Here is a 17,755-nt window from a genome sequence, read left to right as displayed (position 1 = left end):
GGCACTCTTGCCTGACGACTCAAACTGATTTCTTACGCTGCTTTATGATCGCGAAACATTTGTGGGCGTGGCTAGGCGTTTGCCCAGAGCAATGTGGTTGGCTAGCCAGGCAAGGTTGCCTCTGTCGGGAGGCTGAAACTTGACTTAAAAGTGGATCTTCCAGCAAAGACAATAACCACAAGCACCAATCAAAATCCACAAAGAAATTGTTAATTGACCACAAAATTCAACATTTTGCAATGGCCTTCTCAATCTCCAGAGGTCAGTGCATAAAATCCCTCCAATCTCAAAACATTTTAGAAAAAGGCTCAGTGCCTCTTTATCCTGGCAAGGTGAGGTACAGAAAGGTATTGAAAACAGGGGTGCCAATACTTTTTACCCCTATGTTTTTGATAGAATAAATATTGTTAAACAATGTCTCTTTATCTGAGAAATTGTATCAATATAAAATATAATTTCCCAATTTTCTAGCATAAAATATAGCTCAGTATTAGTATTATTATTTTATAGTCTTTTTTGCTAATCTTTATCAAGGGTGCCAATAATTTTGGAACTGATAATATATGGTCCTTATGGTCCTCCTTGGCATTACCAACAGAAAGGTGGCTGGGCTGAAGCCCTCAACTGAATGCCTATAAAATTGACACGATTAACAATATAACACTTGCACTGAAACAGAATGCCACAGATGAAAATAGCCATTGGTATATTTTATTATACATTTTTTTTTACATACACAATATAATGAAAACAGAGATGAAGTCAGATGAAAATAGTCTTGCATAAACTTGGCAGTGATAGTCCTGGGACTAATGCCTTGGCCTGGAACGTTGAGTCAAGGCCTAAAATGAGTCCCACCTCTTCTGTCAACTCAAAAAGTGTAAACCATTCACTTACCCTTGACTGAGAATGAATGGCCATTAGAGTGTTGAGCACCCCTGTGGGAATGTACTGCTAGGCCAGGGTTTCTCCAAACACGGTCCTAGGGGCACGTATTTTTTTTATTTTTTTGCCCCAGCACTACACAGCTGATTCAAATAATCAAAGCTTGATGAGTTGGTTATTTAAATCATCTGTGTAGTGCTGGGGCAAAAAACATCATGTGCACCAAGGGGGGAGAGGCCCAGGACCGTGTTGGGGAAACCCTGTCGTAGAGCAACAGCTCTATGTGGCAGCTAGTTTTAGCAGCCCTGTACATTGCTGGTAGCTAGCTAAGAAGCAATGTGGACTACTCTACACCATCCCAAGTCCTAATTCAATCTTGATGAAAAGATGCAGTATATTTTAGTATCACTCATAAAAAAAAATGACAGACTGAAGGTCAGGAGATACTGAGACATCTAACGCAATGGGCCTCAATACAAATGTTACTTAACTCATTGAGATCGATGAGCTCTCCCTGTTTTTTCCCGTTTTTTTTTTTCAATTATGCCCATGGCCTTGCCAACATTTATTCTAGAAGTTTCTATGCTTTACATACTTCACTTCCTGAAAACACCTAAATGCAAATACCATTACCGATTGAAGATGCTTTAGTAAAAGGAATTCCGATCGATACTCTGGGTTGGGGGCACAAACCATCAGACAAGGGACACAATAGAAGGGTCCCATCAGAATGATACAGGAATATACACACCAAACCATAACAAGGCTTCCAACTGACTGGTCGCTATATTTAGCACGAAGTGTCATCTCACACCTACTCATTTGCAGTGGAGCTGGCCAGTAGGATATTTGCTTGAATTGTTTCATTTGCAGTAGATTCATACATTAAACATTTTTTTTTTCATACTTCGCAAACAAAGTTAGCAGTATTATCTCAAACATGAGATTCATTAAATCCAACATTATTTCCTGTGAGAGGAAGTCCCAATCAACTGAGAGAACTGAGAAGAAATACACCCAGATGGGAGGGAATAGAAAAACATGTCCATGAGAGGAAAAGAAGGGTGTGGTCCAGTCCTGTTTTGGGTGCCAATCTTTACTGGAGCTGGCCCCCTCAATTAAGACAGTAGATTGTGGTCCAGACAGTCCATTACAAAGCAAGAGGTTTTGTTGTATCCTGAGTGCGTAGTTTCAAAATGTAATAAGGACTGAAGACAAAGGTATAATTCTTTGCACCTTGCTAGATAGGATTACTAACCAAGTGACACAGTAGAGGCGTTCAGCCCCCTATACCTTTAAGCAGTTTTGATAAAACCAGAAAGATGAAGAGCCTTTGAGGCCTCAGTAGAGGTTATTGGTGAGCTGCACTGGCTGATAGGCACAAAGTTTCGTGACACTTTGAAGGGGGACGATTCAAAAGACAAACGATTGTGGTTCGGGCAGAAGTCTCGAAAGGGGATCTGACTTTGTCTTTCAAAGCAAGAATAACAACTCCACATCAATATGAAAAAAATAAGATCTACCCCTTACAGCAGACAAGACCACTGGTTCTAACGGGTCATACGGTTCACCGTAAAAACATTTATCCTCCTTGGTCACCCGAAGTCCATTTTTCGTTTGTGTTGTCAATCTTACTGCCAGGTTAGGTTTATATAGAACTTTTACCTTAGACTGTGTCAACCTGTGGATCGCACTTCTGACACCATATATGTAAGCCAACATAAAACATGTTCGTGCTTAAAAATGGCCAAAACCGACATAAGATCATTCTACAAACCAATCTACAGAAACCCATCGCAGGCGAAAACTCTAAAATAAAGTTCACACGGCCTTGAAGCAGGTGTCCGGTATTTCTTGCTACCATCATAAAACATTTCCCGTGGCTCGTTTGAAATCCTGGCGGTGGCTTTCAGATGACTGAAAAGGTGACAGAGGTCTAACATGTCTGTGACTGTTTGGTAACGGCCGACTCTGCTAAATGGAGTTGAAGAGGCACCAGTCCACTGCCTCCCAATGACAAATGCAATGGAAAACGTTGCATTGGTTTAATGGGACAGGTCAAATGACAAATCTGGCTTTCCTATTAGTCTCTACCAGCATTTTAGCATCAGAGAAGAAAACCATCTCTTGAAAGTTTAACCCACAACACTATAGCTCAATGATAATCATACACATCAAACATTGATTCAGAGAGCATTGTTGTCATGCATAGGGGAGAAAAAAAAAACCTTCCCATGCAGGCTGTAGCATTCAGTCAACAGAAAATGATTTGAAGACACTGCCCACAGACCATAATAAAATCTCTCGCTGTGCGCACATATACATATATACACACACACAAATATATTGGCACCCTTGAACGATTCACTATTTTCTTATCAAATAAGTTCACACCTATATTTGTTCGATTTACATCTGCACAGGACCAAGACATGTTATCAAAACTGACATTTTGATTTTAAAGTCAAAATATGGCCTGGGTGACATTGGAATTCTAATAAATTTGGTTGGAGGCAAGTGATGTGTAATTTTTCCTCACTTGTCATAAATTGCAAGTGCCTACAGGGTAAAAACAATAGCCACTCAACCAGTTTTGAAAATAAGAAATATTAAAGGGAAAGTGGGATACCTTGTCAGTTGTACAACTGAGATGTGTCTCCCCCATTTAACCCAACCCCTCTGAATCAGAGAGGTGTGTGTGTGTGGGGGGGGGGTGACAGATTTTTACCTTGTCAGCTCGGGATTCGATCCAGCAACCTTTCAGTTACTGGCCTCAAAGCTCTAACCACTAGTACAATCTGTTCCACTGTAAAGTGCAAAGGTGCCTACATATTTTGTACTAGGCATTAATGGAGTTTAAAAAAAATTTTTTTTAAACAAATGCAATTCATTATGAATTCATAACGTAATTATGACTGTTCATAGTTGTATTAAGTACTGTTCAGATTAAGGAAAGAGCATAAGAGACAATGGGACTTTAGAAGTGGATAGTCTGAGGTGTATGTACCGATGTATGAAAGAATAGAAGTTGGTGATCTGATTTATACGATCAATGTGGTTGTACAGACTGAATATTGAGAATGGGCAATCTCAGATTTCCCCTCTACTTCCTAATCCAATCAGGTGTGGGAAAACAAAAAACTAAAAGGCAGAATGACAAATTGCTTTCAAAACAACTAGTGTCCATTTCTACAAGCCAAACTCCCCCAACACTAGCATTGTTTACTTAAAACAGTTGAAAAATAAAAACAAATAATTAAATCCAAAGGCACTTATGATTGCAGGGGAAGGAAAAAGAACCAATCAAAACAGTCATTAGCTATCCCCTGCCTTTCTATCATAAGTGCTTCCTGATATCAAGCCTTCCCCCCCCCTCCAACATCTCACTTGTGCCAAAACCATCCTGCAAAAACAGCAAGGGAGAATCAGAAAAATATAGGTAGTGTGGCGCCATCTGGTGGCTAAGGCTGGGAGCTGCCCTGGCTATCTGGGTCTGTGCCTGAGGAGCTGGTGTCCGAGTCCGAGTGCTCATCGTTGTCCTCCGGTGGGCACTTCTCCCGTATGCGCCTCTGGGTGGCACTCAAGCGTGCCAGTAGGCCCTGGTAATCGAAGCGACCCCTCTTCTCTCCAAAAGGGTCCTGGACGTATGTAAGGAGAGAAAGAGTGTGGGATATGCAGCTCATATTTCAACATCTCATATTTTCCACTGTGGTGGAGGTTTAAAGCATGTGGGAGAAGTATATACTGTGTTTGAATTTATTTTGTATAAGTGTACACATCATTTATTTATACATGTGTAGAGAACCGTCTGTAAATAAACCGGGACAAATTACTTTGGCAATGAAGAGTCAAATTAACTTGTGGCATGCAGTCATGGAGGCCAGGCTTCCCAAAATAATTGACCAAGAAAAATATTATTATCTTGTTTGTGTTTCATAAATTTGCTTCAAATCAAATTTTATTTGCCACATGCGCCAAATACAACAGGTACCAATGAAACGCTTACTTTCAAGCCCTTAACCAACAATACAGTTAAGAAAAGTTAAGAAAAAAAAGTAACAATAAAATAACAATGAGGCTGTATACAGTGGGCACCGGTACAGAATCAATGTGCAGCGGTACAGATTAGTCGAGGTAATTTGTACATGTAGATAAGGGTAAATTGACTATGCATAGATAATAAACAGTGAGTAATAGCAGTGTTACTCAGGAAACTAAAAAGATTTGGCATGAGATCCTCAAAAGGTTTTTCAGCTGCAACATCAACAGCATGGTTGCATCACTGCCTGGTACGGGAAGTGCTCGGCCTCTGACCGCAGGGCGCTGGAGGGCAGTGCGTACGGCCTAGTAAATCACTGGGGCTAAGCTGCCTGCCATCCAGGGTCTCTATACCAGGCGGTGTCAGAGGAAGGCCTAAAAAAATGTCAAAGACCCCAACCACCCCAGTCATATACTCTCTCTACTACTGCATGGCAAGTGGTACCAGAGTGCCAAGTCTAGGACAAAAAGGCTTCTCAACAGTTTTTACCCCCAAGCCATAAGACTCCTGAACAGGTAATCAAATGGCTACCCGGACTATTTACATTGTGCACCCCCCCAACCCCTCTTTTATGCTGCTGCTACTACTCTGTTTATCATATATGCAGTCCCTTTAACTATACATTCATGTACATACTACCTCAATTGGGCCAACCAACAAGTGCTCCCGCACATTGGCTAACCAGGGTATCTGCATTGTGTGCCCTTCCCCCAACCCCTCTTTATGCTACTGCTACTGGCTGTTCCATCATATATGCATAGACACTAACCACATCTACATGTACATGTACATACTACCTCAATCAGCCTGACTAACCGGTGTCTGTATGTAGCCTATATTTCATAGTCTTGCTACTGTTTTTCACTGGTTTTAATTCTTTACTTACCCATTGTTCACCCAATACCTTTTTTGCACTACTGGTTAGAGCCTGTAAGTAAGCATTTCACTAAGGTCTATACCTGTTGTATTCGGTGCACATGACAAATAAAGTCCGGGTGGCCATTTGATTAATTGTTCAGCAGTCTTATGGCTTGGGGGGGTAGAAGCTGTTAAGGAGCCTTTTGAACCTAGACTTGGCGCTCCGGCACTGCTTGCCGTGCGGTAGTAGAGAGAACAGTCTATGACTTGGGTGACTGGGGTCTTTGACAATTATTTTGGCCTTCCTCTTACACCGCCTATATATTATATATTGGTCCTGGATGGCAGGAAGCTTGGCCCCCGTGATGTAATGGGCTGTACGCACTACCCTCTGTAGCAGCTTACATGCTGACCAGAACAGACACGTCGCGTGCATGAGCGTTGCAAAATAAAATGTAGAATTGAATGTTATTCAATTATTGCACCCACACTGCTTGCGTGCGCCTGCGTTGCCAAGGGCTAAAATAGAAGTCGTTCCTATTTTTGACGCAGATCGCACTGCAAGTCCTGCCTCTCCCATCTCCTCATTGGTTATACCCACGTGGGTGATTAAAATAAAAACTTTTGCCGGTCGTCGTGGTAATACTATGAAAGTTCAGATGCCAATCACCATATAAGTTCAAAGATGAAAAAGCCTGGAAGGAGGAGAGATGACTAGAAACGATTCGGTTGACCGTTTATGTGTGGATTAATTGTCAGAGTAGAGGACCTTGTGCATTTCAGGTAAAATAACTCAATGTTTATATCCCAGGACAAATTAGCTAGTAACAGAAAGCTAGCTAACTAGGACAAATCAGCTACCAGGTGAAAGCTAGCAAGCTAAATTGCCATACATGTTTAATGCTTTTCGACCTGTCCCCAAATGAATGTAATTGGTTCAGAGTTTGTTTTGATATTTTAACCTGCGTGTCATGATCGCGTTTGGTGAGGGTGGCCAAAATAAATTGAAGCACGATGGCGCACGCGGTCAGTTTGAGTTCCGTGTTACGGTCGGATGCCGAGCAGTTGCCATACCAGGCGGTGATGCAACCGGTCAGGAAGCTCTCAATGGTGCAACTTGAAACTCTCGACCCACTCTACTAGAGCCTCGTCAATGTGAATGGGGGCCTGTTCGGCCCTTCTCATCCTGTAGTCCACGATCATCTCCTTTGTCTTGCTCACGTTGAGGGAGAGGTTGTTGTCCTGGCAGTCTGACGACCTTCCTAAAGGCTGTCTCATCATTGTCAGTGATCAGGCCTACCACTGTTGTGTTGTCAGAAAACTTAATGGCGTTGGAGTTGTGCTTGGCCAAGCGGTCGTGGCTGAACAAGGAGTACAGGAGGGGACTGAGCACACACCCCTGAGGGGCCACCATGTTGAGGATCAGCGTGGCAGATGTGTTGTTGCTTACACTTACGACCTGTGGGCAGCCCATCAGGAAATCCAGGATCCAGTTGCAGAGGGCGGTGTTAGGTTCCAGGGTCCTTAGCTTAGTGATGAGCTTTGTGGGCACTATGGCGTTTAACACTAAGCTGTAGTCAATGAACAGCATTCTCACCTAGGTGTTTCTTTTGTCCAGGTGGGAAAGGGCAGTGTGGAGTGCGATTGAGACATCTGTAAAATTCACAAGAGGCGCAATGTACCTCACCGGAGAAAGCATCTGAGCGAGCAAAACAGCACCCCTCTGTCTCTGTATGCTGTCTGGTCCAAAAGAGTATGACATTGTTGCAGTCCGTATCATTGAATGCAAGGGAAGCCAGTGAGCATTTGGCCGCCCTTGATAAAAATAATAAATAAAATTAAAATTATAAAATAGCCAATCAGCATTAAGCTAAACTGAGTGAGCTCAATTGTGAATGGTCCTGGCAGACAGACAAAAAAAAAAAAAAAAGTGTCAATGGAAGCCAGTTTGCATTTTGCAGAACTTCTATCAAATCCCATCAAGAGCACACATCACTGATAGAAACAACTTAAATTGCATTTGTTGTGCTCCTCCGGCGGCTAGCTAGCAAAAATCGTGTCTTTCCTAAATTAGCCATGGATGGAGATAGGGATTTGGACTTGTGGTTTTACTTAATTCTCCTTACTGGCCAATGATTATAACAGTGATTCTAATCCAACCATTAATTAACCATATATTGTTGTGCCCCTGGCCTGAGAGTTCAATAAGTAGAAGGCTAATGTTAACTAACGTTGCCTACGAAAGGAAGTTAAACTAGCGAGCGAGCAAGCATTTTTGCCAGGTCGTCTAGGACAACAACATAAAATTGGCGGGTGAGTCAATGTTTTTCTCTTCTTCTACTTGCACGTACACAAATCAGAACCACGAACAGCCATAACCATGGACAGTCACAGGATTTGTTTTTGGTATCTTTTAGTTGTCACCGTATTAGACTAAGCATGGGTGATTTGATGACGTTGAAATGGTGGTGGTACAGTGGAGGCAGCTCCTGTTTTCTTTGCGACTTGCGGTAACTGTGGTTCTAAATCAATAGTTGTTTAGTAGTCCAAAAATGTTGGAAGGTGCAGTGCATTAGTCATCAGGATGTGTGATGCATTATTACCCAGGTGTTCTGCTTCTCCAAGGTGCATAGAAGAAGCATGTACACACAGAGAGAAACACAGCGGGAATGAAGTCTCTGGCAATACCTGCATGTTCTGTCCCTGTTGGTGTAGTCTCTCTCTGCAGACCCCCTCGTAGAAGTCATAGTACTCCAGGAATGATTTCTCCATCACACTCCTGCAACACAGGAACATTCATGAGGTTAATTAACCACCAACAAGTGCTGAAACGACTACAAATTAAAATGACTCGCCATTGAAAGCAGTGTTTGTTCTAAAAATGCATTGTGGGTCAGTGGCTTTGAACATGTCTCTTGTAATCCAATCTGTTAAGAAGGTTCAACAATATGCCTCATGTACAATAAGGAGATTACCGTAAACGTGGCCTGTAGCCTTAATTTGGAGTTCAGGCATATACAGTCCCTTCAGAAAGTATTCACACCTCTTGACTTTTTCCACATTTTGTTGTGTTACATAGTGGGATTGAAATGGATTACATTTTCAGTTTTGAACACAATCTACACAAAATGCTAAATATTAATGGAAAATAAAACTATTTTTTGATTAGATAAGTATTCAATCCCCAGAGTCAACACATTAGTCACCTCTGGCAGCGATTATTGCTGTGAGTGTCTGGGTAAGTCGAAGAGCTTGGAAAACCTGGATTGTACAATATTTCCCATTATTCTTTTTTAAATTCTTCAAACTCTCAAGTTAGACAGCCATTTTCAAGTATTGCCATAGATTCTCTAGACAATTTAAGTTAAAACTGCAACTAGGCCACTCAGGAACACACAATGTAATCTTGGTAAGTAACTCGTGTACATTTGGCCTGGCATTCACAATGTTTTCCCTCTAGGATTTCACCTGTGTTTAGCTTTTTTTGCCCCCCCCCCCCAAAAAACCCTAGTCCCTGCAGATAAGCATACGCATAACATGATGCAGCCACCACCATGCTTGAAGATATGAAGTGGTACTCAGTGATGTGTTGACCTTTCCCCAAACATAATGCTATGTATGCAGTATTACTTTAGTGCCTTATGCAAACAGGATGCATGTTGGGGAATATTTTTATTATGTACAGGCTTGCTTCTTCTCATGCCATCATTTGGGTTAGCATTGTGGAGTACCTACAATGTTGTTGATTCATATCACAGCCATTTAAACGCCAACTGCTTTAAAATTACCATTGGCCTCATGGTGATGAACTCCCTAAGGGGTTTCCTTCCTCTCAGTCAACCGAGCTTGGACGCCTGTATCATTGTAGTGACTGGGTGTATCGATACACCATCCAAAGTGTCATTAATAACTACACCATTCAAAAGGCATATTCAATGTCTGCTTTTTTAAAATGATTTATACACACCTACCAATAGGTGCCCTTTGCGAGGCAGCGTAAAAATGGGGGTGGGGGGAACAATGCAAATAGTCCGGGTAGCCATTTGAGTAGCTGTTCAGGAGTCTTATGGCTTGGGGGGGGGGAGCTGTTAGATGTGGCACTCCAGGTTGTCATGACGTTGGCCTGGGGGAAGGTTTATGACAGTCATAAATACCTCTTCCCCCCTTTTTCCTCTCTACCCTACTGATGTTACATTTGAAAACCCCTGGGTTAACATAGAGATTCTGGGAACACCAGAAGGTGGGGGGAAATGAACTATATTCTGCTAAACTATATTCTGGTAATCCAACCAATGGTACTTAATGAATATGATGTCAGTTCGGTTGTCATCTGAGACATTCATCCATTTCTTTATTTCACCTTTATTTAACCTTACAATTGCGACCTGGCCAAGATAAAGCAAAGCAGTTCGACACGAACAACAGAATTACACATGGAGTAAAACAAACATACAGTCAATAATACAGTAGAAAAATGAGTATATGCAATGTGAGCAAATGAGGTGAGGTGAGATAAGGGAGGAAGGTGGGATAAGGGAGGTAAAAGCAAGAAAAGGCCATGGTGGCAAAGTAAATACAATATAGCAAGTAAGTAACACAATCAATGATAAGATGACAAACTCTACAGTGGAAAGTCTATACAGTTATCGGATTCACATGGAATTGTTGTTCAATTTAAATGTTTGAACATGAAATTATTTGTGATGGGAGAAATGTGATTTTAGCTTCTAAAATGTGTTTTCATAAGTTTAGGGCTCTGCTCAGTCAGTGGCCCGCCCCTGTGAAGGAACATGGGCTATAAAACTTTTCAAACACGCCCTCCTCTCCCTTCCTATATAAAGCCTTGACGACAATATAACCTCATGTTCCGAGGATGATGGTCCGATGTCTGAATGGTTCAGATAATAACTACAGAATGAAGCCAACATCAGCGTTGGTTGCGATTGGTATAAACTTTGAACTCTTATTCACTACAGAAGTGATACCTCCTAGCCGTTGAGTTAGAAACAGCCGCTGCAAACGAGGGTTAGGAAGGAACAGAGAGTATCCAGTCTCACACAACAACGTTACTGCAACGTATCCAATTGACCACCAGAGACATTCTTCAAAGGACTCGGTTTGGCAACACGGCCTTCCAACTACCACCAACCTACTGAAGCGCAGCTCAGAGTAAATATTTATTGCATTTTCTTTTTCCAAATGGGCGGTAATTTAGAATGCATAAAATACTGTATTTACGATAGCACAGCTTCGCCCTTTGTTCCTCAGTCTTCCAGCTCTTTCACTCAAACCCAGGACCATGATAGTTTGTTGGTGATGTGGACACCAAGGAACTTGAAGCTCTCAACCTGCTCCACTACAGCCCTGTCGATGAGAATGGGGGCGTGCTCTGTCGGGGTGGTATGCAAATTGGAGTGGGTCTAGGGTTTCTGGGATAAAGGTGTTGTGAGCCATGACCAGCCTTTCAAAGTACTTCATGGCTACAGACGTTGAGTGCTATGGGTCGGGAGTCATTTAGGCAGGTTACCTTGGCGTCCCCGGGCACAGGGACTTGAAACATTATTACAGACATGGTCAGGGACAGGTTGAAAATGTCAATGAAGACACATGCCAGTTGATCAGCGCATGCTCAGAGTTCAAGTCTTTGTAATCCATCTGGGCCTGCGGCCTTGTGAATGTTGACCTGCTTAAAGGTCTTACATCTGCTACGGAGAGCATGATCACACAGTCATCCGGAACAGCTGATGCTCTCATACATGCTTCAGTGTTGCTTGCCTCAAAGCAAGTATAGAAGTTATTCAGCTCGTCTGGTAGGCTCGTGTCACTGGGCAGCTTGCGGCTGTGCTTCCCTTAGTAGTCCGTAATAGTTTGCAAACCCTGCCACATCAGATGAGCATCAGAGCCGGTGAAGTACGATTCAATCTTAGTCCTGTATTGCCTGTTTGATGGTTCATCGGAGGGCAGAGCAGGATTTCTTATAAGTGTCCAGGTTAGAGGCCCGCTTCTTGAAAGTGGCAGCTCTACCCTTTAGCTCTGTGAGGATGTTGCCTGTAATCCATGGCTTCTGGTTGGGGTATGCATGTACGGTCACTGTAGGGATGATGTCATCGATTAACTTATTGATGAAGCCAGTAACTGATATGGTGTACTCTTCAATGCCATCAGAAGAATCCAGGAAAATATTCCAGTCTGTGCTAGCAAAACAGTCCTGTAGCTTAGCATCTGTGTCATCAATCATGTTAAAACAATTATTGCACACAGAATTAGTCCATTCAACTTATTTTCTGACTTGTTCAGCGAATTCTTACTCCTGAAGTTATTTAGGCTTACCATAACAAAAGGGGTTGAATACTTAGACTCAAAATATTTCAGCTTTTCATTTGTTATTAATTTCTAAAAACATAATTGCACTTTGACATTAAGGGGTTTTGTGTGTAGACCAGTGACAAAATGACAATGTAATCAATTTTAACATCAGGCTGTAAACAAAATGTGGAAAAAGTCAAGGTGTGTGAATACTTTCTGAAGCCATTGTAGTTGGATCTAAACAATAAATGCCATGGAACCTTGACTCATCTCGACATCAGTCCACTTTAGAGTTTTCAAAAGGGCCTCAAACTTTTCTTTTGGAGTGAACAATCCAAGACGAACTCACCACAGGGCTTCTGGACAGGGCACCTTCCCATCCAGCATGTCACATACAGCCACGCGCATGGTCTCATGGCGGATGCACTCATTGTAGTTCTTGCTGTCCCCCGGGTGCCTCTCCTGACAAGGGGAGTGTCAGAGGGAGCAGGTGTAAAGGGGACAATTCTCAAGACACAAAAAGTGACACATTCCACACTGGTATGGTCAGTCTGTAGCTGTTGACAGAAAAAAACACTTTTCACACACACACACACACACATTTACACAAACTTCTACAAATGGGGAAGAAATGGCAAACGTACTAAATAGACAAATAGAACACCGGCTGAAGACTTCTGTAAGTCAGACAGTTATATTACGTCACAATATCATATGCCAAAAAAACAGTAGCTTGATCAAAATGGGTGCATTCCCCATAAGGCTGTAGGATTTAAACTGCATTCTGGGGATTGTGGTTTGGCTTGCCTGCTAAATTAGAGGCCAACTTACCAGTGGGCTATAGGCTTACCTGTTCAAAGCCTGGCTCATTGTGGTAAGGGTTCTCAGTCATCAAAGACTGGATGGAGATTAGAACTGAGGAGATGCTTTGGGCCGGGCTCCATGCTGGCCCTGTCCAAGTCCTACACAACAACACAGAACAAAGAAGTTTAAAGCACAAAAGATTCACGTCAGGAGCCCGCGCACTAAGCAAAATATTAATTTTAAGTTGTATATGCACTACGGGGCTTCAACCAAAATGTTACTGAAGACTGAATAGTAGCTCAATTTTATTCTTCGGAGTGCAAGCTTTTGAACTCCCTGTAGGTTTGAGACTGACCAACACTACTATAAAGAGAACAAGAGGAAGTACTTCAAAGCTGAGTCAAAGAGCCATAGGTGCAAAATAGCATTACGATACATGGGCACGTTATTCCAAGAAAAATACAAATGTATTCTATTTAAAGCAGGAGAATGATGGCATCACATCCTCTGGGCCAAAGTCACCTACACATCAACAGTGAGAGGGAGATCTGGACCAAGTCTGGGAGGATGTGCTGACATGCAAGAAATTATCTGCGTCTCTACACAGAGAGCTGCCATAAATGAGCATGTTCGGCCAAAGAATGGCCGCTACCTGAATCTACCCCTTACAGTTGTGGTCAGACCAGGTCAGGCATTAATAATACAGACTGACTTGCAACTATTGGGCACAACTGTCTGCTGTTTTTCCATGCTCTTGTGTGTAATTAGGTGGAATCATGATATTGATTGCAGGTCTCATCACACAGTGTCCCAAGTATATCATTTGTAAGAGATACTATTCTATGGGCCTGGGTTTAATAGGTAGACTTATGAATGCCCTGTCCCATTTTGACCCCTAGTCACCCCATCCCCTAGTTAGAAAGGGAACTGGGCATATAAGTATGGGTTGCTCAGGTGCAGCAGGTTTCCCCTGAGCTGCAGGACCCTGGCTTACCCGAGGATGCTGAGGCATACTTTGCCGTTGCGGTAAAAGTTGGGGTTGAAGCGCACAGTGTTTTGGCCAGTGGTGATGAGCTTGACCCGTGGGGGGTGGATGGGGTAGTCCGGGGGGCAGCGGAACAGAAAGAGGAAGAAGCCTCCCTCGTAGGGCGTGTCGAAGGGTCCTGTGATGAGGGCATGGATCTGGGGAGGGAAGACTAGAGTCAGGACTAATATATAGGGAGGGTTTCGATGCGTTGAATATCTCCATAATTCGCATGGTTGCCATAATCCTCATAATAGTTGTGCAGAAGATCAATTCCAAGATGGCTGTTGTTACTCTTGCCACAGCAACAGTTCTTCAAGGCTGTAATTTTTTGTTTAGTAAGTCCAATTTCATTTTTCTTTTGACTTAGTACAAACATTGAGTCTGTGGGTTATAATTTGGAAGACAAACAAGGGTAAATTACCTGATAAATACTTAAGTAAATTGTGGCCTGACTAAATTATGTTAACTTTCTTTCAAGAAGGATCCTCCCAACCACAACTTGAGCCAGGGATAGGAGTTGTTGGGGGAAGGCGCCTGGCTAGCTCAATGTACAACAGTAAGGTGGTCTGGACAGACCCCGTAGACCTAGGTTCTGGAAGTCTGTGAGCTTTACCTTAGTCATGTCGTGAGGGTCAGGAACTACAAACATACCCGGGGGAGGCTCCTTGTAGATGGACATTATATCCCTGAGGAAAGAGTAAGAAGAGAAACTTAAGAAAATATGCAAATACACAAGGATAGTAGCCTGATCCCAGATCTGTTTGTGCTCTTGCCAACTTGGCATAACATTTAAAAAATGCTTAACCTTCATTTAACTAGGCAAGTCAGTTAAGAACAAATTGTTATTTTCAATGACGGCCTAGGAACTGCCTCGTTCAGGGGCAGAACGACATACGCTTTTACCTCGTCTGCTCGGGGATTCGACCTTGCAACCATTCGGTTACTAGTCCAACGCTCTAACCACTAGGCCACCTGCCGCTCATGAAAGCACAAGCAGACTGGCACTCGGGCACCTTTTATGTCAACAATGTAATGTGGACAAAGTTGTGTTCTTATGTTTCATAAGGTCATTATATGAATTGAGTCACATCATACGCAAATGGATTTACACATTATGATATCAGTAACTGACCAATTAATACAAACAATTGGCCTAACTTGTAGCCTAAGTAACCATTTTCTTAGGGCACATTTTCCTACAGGATTTACCCCCGTGTTTCACCAAAAAGGCTTAAACTTTTCTTTTTCCATCTATGCGGGCCAGCACCAGTGTCTCACTGGGTCATAGTGCTGATGGACTCGCTCTCGCTTGGAACCAAAGGCAAGCCTCTGGTACTTTTCAGCTGGAATTTACACCTCACAAAGCAACCGTTTTGATTATGCAGAGGTTGTCGACTCTGCTCTTCACAAATCCTGTCAGTCCTAGCTCTCCAACTCTAGGCGGCATGCTGCCTTCTCCCTAGTTTTCAGCAATCAGCTTCGCCCAAAACGACATATTTTGAACTACAATCCTGACGCTGTTTTAACGTTTAGAAACGTCATTAATCCACGTTTGCGACAGGGCTTTCGAAACATACCGCCCCCATCTTTCATCAACGGGAAAGAATCCTTAAAGAGAAAGAAAGATACAGTTATGGGTGCCTCCATCCAAAGAAACTACACTTCTGCTACACTTTCCGAGTTATGCTTAGACACAGGTGTTCGGAACATGCTAGATTAAACAATCACTCTGTAACATGGAGATATGGACGTGTGGGAACACTAACCCTATGAAGGTGTATCAATTATTTTTTGAAATGTGAAAATTATTTCCCCCTGATATGAAAGGTGCTTCCAAAACCATACTGCAAGCGACGAGTGTTAACGTTCAGATTGAGCGTCAGGGTTCTTAAACAAAACTCCAATACAGAAAACGCCTTTCGTCCAATGACTCATGTGCATGGTCAAGGATTGAGTCACGATCAAGGACTACGTCTAGCCATATAAACACAGTAGTGCAACACTGGTGTTTGTAGAAAAGTCGCGTTTATATTCACAGAAATACACGTGTGGTGTGGTTCTTTCGTTTTCAGACAGCATTGAAGTTGGAACCACATCCCATATGTTGTAACAGGCAAGCCCACTAGTGTATATCTGCATACTCAAATTATTACCTTTTGATTCGGAGAATGCATTGCTGGGACGTCTTCTCGTTGTCCCAGTCGGTACTTAGTGTTGGGTCCCAGGACGTTGCGTGAATCTGGGACAAGAGGCCCGCTCCGGCCACCCCCAAACCGATACCGCCCGGCAGAGCATTGGTGGCCGAGTAGGTGGGTATTGGAATGGCAGAGCCCACTACCGCGCTAAGAGCACCTGCAAACCCGCTCCCAGTCCCCATGGTTGAGGTAGTTGCGGCTCCAGGGGCCATGACGGCTAGGCCAGTCTCCGCAGCCGCTGTTGGGGATGGCGAGACCGGGTTACCTCCACTCGACGAGTGGCCCGGCAGAGAATTACCCAAACTCTGTAACAGCGGAGCTCCATTTCCCTGACTACCAACACCTAACCCAATTTCACCATTAGCAACCTCTCCTACACTATCCGCCATTGTAAATTAGCACGTGTTCAGGTTATAGCTAGCTTCAGTTATCGATACAGTAGTTTCTTGTTTTGAGTTCGTCCTCACGCAGTCGGTAAATGAGGAAGAGCAAGGAGAGGCGAAGATGACAAAAAGCGCTCCCACGGCATTGTGCCTTTCATCTCGCCTCCAAACGTAGCTAATAGTGTTTAGCTATGTCTTAAGAACCTACAAACTGTCCGTCGAAAAGTTCATGCTATAATATATTACCCGTCACATTCTCAGTTTTACCAGTCACCAACGCAGTTTGCTGTTTATCCTTAGCTTTTTTCTTCGGTTTTCAATAACCACTTCCTCTCCACAGCACAAAAATACATTTACTGCCACCTGGCGGCGATCTTCAGCATTGTAGTTACTGCGTCCACACCCGATTAGAGAACATTCACCCCATTAAAAAAAATGTGGAAATCTCAAAGTAGCCACACAACAGTAGGCCTAGTCAGTAGTTTACATTTTCGTTAGAACACCATACCTTGATTTACAACCTAAATAAAGTTGACTAGTAACTTGTAGAAGACTGCTTTAGTTTAACTCAGGGTTATAGAACATCCTGGGTGTCCACTTGTATTTAAGTTGAATTCAGGTCGTCACTTTTTCCATTAATGATTTACGTTGTACATCACCACCAGTATAGTGAATACACAGCATTTTTACTTGGGAGCACTAGTGCAGATCTCAATACATTACATTGCTACATATGTATGGTTGGTGTGTGTGTGTGTGTAACCTTTCCTTTAACTAGCCAAGTCAGTAAAGAACAAATTCTTATTTACAATGACTGCCTTCCCTGGCCAAACCCGGACGATGCTGGGTCAATTGTGCGCCGCCCTATGGGACTCCGAATTACAGCCGGACGAGATACAGCTTTAAAATCGAACCAGTGACTGTAGTGACGCCTCTTGCACTGAGAAGCAGTGCCTTAGAACGCCGTTTCCAGTGTGCTCAGAAAGTTGTTACATTTGTATTTGTATAATTTTACTTTGTAAAAACCATCAGCAAAGGCAAGTCTGATTAGGTTAAATCAGAAACATTTATTAATATGGTTGGGCTAAGCTATAGAACAGCGGCTGCCATAGAAACAAACGGAGCATTACTTTGTCTGTGGTTGCGCCTTTAAAATGCAGAAAACCGCTCTGTAGCCCAAACCGTTCAAAACTAAAGACCTACATTAACGGAGCTAAACATGTAAATAAATCTGGCCCAGATTGGTGCGATGCACTTA

At 42.8% G+C, this 17,755-nt stretch overlaps 1 protein-coding gene across 2 annotated transcripts; it reads right to left on the bottom strand.

Moving 5' to 3' along the window:
- Positions 1-689: 689 nt before the first annotated feature.
- On the bottom strand, positions 690-16,821 carry ube2z (ubiquitin-conjugating enzyme E2Z). 2 transcript variants are annotated; one of them, XM_064985935.1, is made up of 7 exons: positions 16,073-16,821; positions 14,533-14,605; positions 13,887-14,074; positions 12,939-13,050; positions 12,438-12,550; positions 8,471-8,561; positions 690-4,523 (listed from the first exon to the last, which is right to left on the bottom strand). In XM_064985935.1, exons 1-7 carry the CDS (start codon positions 16,501-16,503, stop codon positions 4,347-4,349), a joined length of 1,185 nt encoding a protein of 394 aa, XP_064842007.1. In that variant the 5' UTR covers positions 16,504-16,821; the 3' UTR covers positions 690-4,346. The 2 variants fall into 2 exon arrangements, with proteins under 2 accessions (XP_064842007.1, XP_064842008.1); XM_064985936.1 differs by lacking the exon at positions 690-4,523 and having other exon boundaries at positions 8,472-8,561; positions 12,438-12,645.
- Positions 16,822-17,755: the final 934 nt, after the last annotated feature.

The sequence above is a fragment of the Oncorhynchus masou genome, chromosome 14, assembly GCF_036934945.1.
Source record: "Oncorhynchus masou masou isolate Uvic2021 chromosome 14, UVic_Omas_1.1, whole genome shotgun sequence".
Classification (NCBI taxonomy): Eukaryota; Metazoa; Chordata; class Actinopteri; order Salmoniformes; family Salmonidae; genus Oncorhynchus; species Oncorhynchus masou.
This window is presented reverse-complemented; position numbering and strand designations above follow the sequence as displayed.